This window comes from Cyclopterus lumpus, chromosome 23, assembly GCF_009769545.1.
Source record: "Cyclopterus lumpus isolate fCycLum1 chromosome 23, fCycLum1.pri, whole genome shotgun sequence".
NCBI classification, from domain to species: domain Eukaryota; kingdom Metazoa; phylum Chordata; class Actinopteri; order Perciformes; family Cyclopteridae; genus Cyclopterus; species Cyclopterus lumpus.
In genome coordinates this window covers 16782115-16788364 of record NC_046988.1, presented here as the reverse complement: position 1 = coordinate 16788364, position 6250 = coordinate 16782115, and the positions used below count along the sequence as shown (strand labels likewise).

Here is a 6250-nt window from a genome sequence, read left to right as displayed (position 1 = left end):
GACTACCAACCAACCTACTAATCTACTAGAACCAGACCACCAACCAACCTACTAGAACCAGACTACCAACCAACCTACTAATCTACTAGAACCAGACCACCAACCAACCTACTAGAACCAGCCTACCAACCAACCTACTAGAACCAGACTACCAACCAACCTACTAATCTACTAGAACCAGACCACCAACCAACCTACTAGAACCAGACTACCAACCAACCTACTAATCTACTAGAACTAGACCACCAACCAACCTACTAGAACCAGACTACCAACCAACCTACTAGAACCAGACTACCAACCAACCTACTAATCTACTAGAACCAGACCACCAACCAACCTACTAGAAACAGCCTACCAACCAACCTACTAGAACCAGACTACCAACCAACCTACTAATCTACTAGAACCAGACCACCAACCAACCTACTAGAACCAGCCTACCAACCAACCTACTAGAATCAGACTACCAACCAACCTACTAATCTACTAGAACCAGACCACCAACCAACCTACTAGAACCAGACTACCAACCAACCTACTAATCTACTAGAACCAGACCACCAACCAACCTACTAGAACCAGCCTACCAACCAACCTACTAGAACCAGACTACCAACCAACCTACTAATCTACTAGAACCAGACCACCAACCAACCTACTAGAACCAGACTACCAACCAACCTACTAGAACCAGACTACCAACCAACCTACTAATCTACTAGAACCAGACCACCAACCAACCTACTAGAACCAGACTACCAACCAACCTACTAATCTACTAGAACCAGACCACCAACCAACTTACTAGAACCAGACTACCAACCAACCTACTAGAACCAGACTACCAACCAACCTACTAATCTACTAGAACCAGACCACCAACCAACCTACTAGAACCAGACTACCAACCAACCTACTAGAACCAGACTACCAACCAACCTACTAATCTACTAGAACCAGACCACCAACCAACCTACTAGAACCAGCCTACCAACCAACCTACTAGAACCAGACTACCAACCAACCTACTAGAACCAGCCTACCAACCAACCTACTAGAACCAGACTACCAACCAACCTACTAATCTACTAGAACCAGACCACCAACCAACCTACTAGAACCAGACTACCAACCAACCTACTAATCTACTAGAACCAGACCACCAACCAACCTACTAGAACCAGCCTACCAACCAACCTACTAGAACCAGACTACCAACCAACCTACTAGAACCAGACCACCAACCAACCTACTAGAACCAGCCTACCAACCAACCTACTAGAACCAGACTACCAACCAACCTACTAATCTACTAGAACCAGACTACCAACCAACCTACTAGAACCAGCCTACCAACCAATCAACCTACTAAATCCAGACTACCAACCTACCTACTAGAACCAGACTAGCAACCAACCTACTAATCTACTAGAACCATACTACCAACCAACCTACTAGAACCAGCCTACCAACCAACCTACTAATCTACTAGAACCAGACCACCAACCAACCTACTAGAACCAGCCTACCAACCAACCTACTAGAACCAGCCTTACAACCAATCAACCTACTAAATCCAGACTACCAACCTACCTACCAGAACCAGACTACCAACCAACCTACTAGAACCAGCCTTACAACCAATCAACCTACTAAATCCAGACTACCAACCAACCTACTAGAACCAGCCTTACAACCAATCAACCTACTAAATCCAGACTACCAACCTACCTACTAGAACCAGCCTACCAACCAACCTACTAATCTACTAGAACCAGACCACCAACCAACCTTCTAGAACCAGCCTACCAACCAACCTACTACAACCAGCCTTACAACCAATCAACCTACTAAATCCAGACTACCAACCTACCTACCAGAACCAGACTACCAACCAACCTACTAGAACCACTCTACCAACCAACCATCCTACTAGATACAGACTACCAACCTACCCGTGTGTTTTTGTGTCCACAGCCCCTCTCTGGTGCAGCTGTATAACTATGGTGTATGCCCAGTCGTCACACACAGCTGGTGTCAATCCCTCCCTTCACAACCCATCTTTCACATATCAGATGTCATTTAACTACTCTGAGAGGGTGAACTCGACTGTCCTGGCAACCTTACCCACATCTCCCGTCTGCAGCCTCGAGGGCTCGTCCTCCGGCCGGCTGAACGGGACCTCCGTCTCTTACGACCTGACGTCTGGCGAGGTCGCCGTCCTGGGCGTGGTGTTCGCAGTTCTCTGGTTGGTGTCCATCCTGGGAAATGCCCTTGTCTGCCTGGTCATCCACCGGAGCCGGCGGTCTCAGTCCACCACCAACTACTTTGTGGTGTCCATGGCGTGTGCAGACCTGCTCATGAGCCTGGGTTGGGCCCCCTTCATCCTCCTGCAGGTCGCCTCAGGACGATGGCCGCTGAGCGCTGCTGCTTGCAAGGCTGTGCGCTACCTGCAGCACCTCTGCCCAGGTGTGCAGGTCTACGTCCTGCTTTCCATCTCCGTAGACCGCTTCTATACAATTGTCTACCCGCTCAGCTTCAAGGTGTCCAGAGAGAAAGCAAAGAAGATGATCGTGGCCTCGTGGCTGTTTGACGCCGCCTTCGTGTCGCCCTGCCTCTTCTTCTACGGCTCCACGTCTACGGGCGGCAGTCACTGTGACTTCTTCCTCCCGGACAGCTGGGGCAGTGTTGCCTACGCCGCCGTTCACCTCCTAGTTGGTTTTTTTGGGGCCAGTGGCGCTGATTGTGTCGTTCTACCAGCAGGTGGTCCGCTACATCTGGAGGATCAGCGCCGACGGCCACGCGGTGCGCCGGACAATGAATATCGTCCCGCGGACGAAAGTCAAGACCATCAAGATGTTCCTCGTGCTCAATTCAGTTTTCTTCCTCACCTGGACGCCCTTCTACATCGCCCAGCTGTGGCACCCAAGGGAGTCTGACGGACCCAGTAGGCAGGGGCTGCTGTTCTTCACAGCCATCGCCTGGGTCTCCTTCAGCTCCACGGCGTCCAAGCCAACCATGTACTCGGTCTACAATGCCAACTTCAGGAGGGGCATGAGGGAGACCTTCTGCATGTCCTCCATGAAATGCTACCGCAGTAATGCCTACACCATCACGGCGAGCTCCCGTGTGGCCAAAAATAACTACATCGGGGTGGTGGAACTCCCCGGGCAGGCAAAGACGATCGCCAAGGACTCGGTTTACAAGTTTGACCGAGAGGCAAAGGACAAGAAGGTGGCCTGGACCTCCAACACCAACCCTCCCAATACTTTTGTCTAAGTGAGTTTGGACGAGTTTTTCTTCTACAGCACAACGTCGTCGTCAGCAGGTGACGAACACGCTCAACCACGACAAAGCTCACTGAACCAGAACGAGTTCAGATTGTATGAAGGGCTTCTTTACGGTGTGACACACCTTCTGGCCGCCAGTGGAGGTTTTTATACTTCACACTTTAATCATCATTTATTTCTGTGATGCGTCTTTGATGGGCTGCTTATTTGTGTTTCTCTAATGTCAGCTAGTCCGCTAGCTAAGCGTAGTCCGTGGCCATCTGTTGGTGCAGTAATGTAGTGGGTGAAGCTAACGTTAGCCGCATGCTGACATCATGGAGAGAAGCTAATGAAGCTTTAAATCTATAGTTTGATCATCTCAGTTTCTCCCAATGTCGTCCAATGAAGAGACGCTCTAGAGTTGTGAAGTGGGAGGAGTTACAAGTGTTTTCAGGGCTTTGGAAGTAAAACCGTTGGCATCTATGAACGACTCCCAACCACGAGACATACAACTTTTGTTCTGTGATAAAAGGTCAAAGGTACAAGAAGCCCTTTGACCTTTTGAACTGAAGACAGTCACAATATCATCCTGACTGCAGGGATCTGGTTTTATTGCTCATTTCTCCACGACTGATTTCAATCTGATCCAAAATGGCCGTCACTGTGACTACTTCATAATGAAAGCCAGTGAAATGCTTCTCATGCAGCAGTAAATTAATACAATATATTGCATTATTATATTGCAATACTTTCATCAGTGGGCCATAATCAATAACCATTGTCGATCAGCAATAACCAATGACTTAACAGACATTAATTTACCACTTTAACTTCAAGTTTAATTGATTTACGTTCCAATGGATCAGTTTTAGATGAAAGTAGCAGCCACTAAAACATGACTCAGCAAACCCTGGAATATGTTTATTGAGTTTGGCTTTTGCTTACTTTTCAAAATGTTGTATAAATATGGTGAAGGAAGAAAAGATTGTGCTTATAGGAACTAAACTGTGTGATTCGGGTGAGATAACTGACGCACTTTGTTAGAGTTATGGTTTAAAATCAGATATGAATGTTGCCGTTGAATGTAGACGAGATCCAACATGGACGACCTTTTGGGATAAAAGATGAAAACACTTGATGTGTTTTTAGAGCGTCCACCGAAAAAGATAAAGAGATGTTCATCAGCAAATAGATCACAAAGTATTAAACTGTCGACTAGTTTACAAAACAATCTGCCTTAAGGTCCATTTACCACGTTTATTTTGTACTTATGCTGTTTTCAAGTATTTATTTAGTTTTTTTAACCCTTTTTTAAGTTGAGAGGAAACAAACCTTCTTAAACATTATACTTCCGTTGGAGTTTTGGTTTTAATGTGTGAATCACATTTCAGGACCTGGTCCTGGCAGACGTGTAGATGTTCATGTTAGCTTCAAGGACCTCTCAGGTAGAGCCGTCTGCAGTCCACTTGTTATTATCAACGTTTGTAAAATTGGTCACATGAAGTTTTATTCACTTATAGTTGCTGATTTATTTTCATTCCAGTAAGTATGAAACCAGTAAAGACTGCCAGCCCAATAACTTTAGAAATGTTCATCTTGTTCTGTCATCAACATATAAATAAATTAATCCATAAATACTTTTTAGATTTGTCTTTAAAAATCATGTTTTCCTTTTTATTCATAACTATTTTGTCAAAGTGCTAACAGCTTGCTAACAGTGCTGCTAACACAAGCTACACTTGATGCTAACATGTCAGAATGTATTAATGACTCTGCTGTGCTAACTATGCTAGAAACTAGCATAGTTAGCACATGCTAACATCAACACATAATTAGCATGTATTACCATTAGCACGTGCTAACATGCTAGAACCACATTGTTAGCATGTAAATGGACCTGTTCTTGTATAGATCTTTTCTAGTCTTCCGACCACAAAGCGCTTTCACACTACATGACACTATCCCACACTGATGGGAGGAGCTAAGGTTCCACCTGTCCATCAGCAGTAACTAACATTCACACACTGATGGGAGGAGCTAAGGTTCCACCTGTCCATCAGGAGTAACTAACATTCACACACTGATGGGAGGAGCTAAGGTTCCACCTGTCCATCAGGAGTAACTAACATTCACACACTGAGGGGAGGAGCTAAGGTTCCACCTGTCCATCAGGAGTAACTAACATTCACACACTGATGGGAGGAGCTAAGGTTCCACCTGTCCATCAGGAGTAACTAACATTCACACACTGATGGGAGGAGCTAAGGTTCCACCTGTCCATCAGGAGTAACTAACATTCACACACTGAGGGGAGGAGCTAAGGTTCCACCTGTCCATCAGGAGTAACTAACATTCACACACTGATGGGAGGAGCTAAGGTTCCACCTGTCCATCAGGAGTAACTAACATTCACACACTGATGGGAGGAGCTAAGGTTCCACCTGTCCATCAGGAGTAACTAACATTCACACACTGAGGGGAGGAGCTAAGGTTCCACCTGTCCATCAGGAGTAACTAACATTCACACACTGAGGGGAGGAGCTAAGGTTCCACCTGTCCATCAGGAGTAACTAACATTCACACACTGAGGGGAGGAGCTAAGGTTCCACCTGTCCATCAGCAGTAACTAACATTCACACACTGAGGGGAGGAGCTAAGGTTCCACCTGTCCATCAGGAGTAACTAACATTCACACACTGAGGGGAGGAGCTAAGGTTCCACCTGTCCATCAGGAGTAACTAACATTCACACACTGAGGGGAGGAGCTAAGGTTCCACCTGTCCATCAGCAGTAACTAACATTCACACACTGAGGGGAGGAGCTAAGGTTCCACTGTAGAAAAGCTACGGGTTGTTAGTTTCTAGCATGATAGCATGTGCTAACATTGGCACGTGCTATCATGCTAGAAACTAACATCGACTGTGGCATAAATCAAACTTAATATACTCATTTTTTATTTCACAGATTTCCAGACAAAC

General features: G+C 46.0%; 1 protein-coding gene across 1 annotated transcript in view; it reads left to right on the top strand.

The window, feature by feature from the left end:
• Positions 1-4860, top strand: part of gpr19 (G protein-coupled receptor 19) — a 9206-nt gene extending 4346 nt beyond the window's left edge. Inside the window, 2 exon segments of the mRNA XM_034526382.1 lie at positions 1981-2723; positions 2725-4860. Of these exon segments, the coding sequence (XP_034382273.1) occupies positions 2007-2723; positions 2725-3282 (1275 nt within the window). The 5' untranslated portion in view covers positions 1981-2006 and the 3' untranslated portion in view covers positions 3283-4860.
• Positions 4861-6250: the final 1390 nt, after the last annotated feature.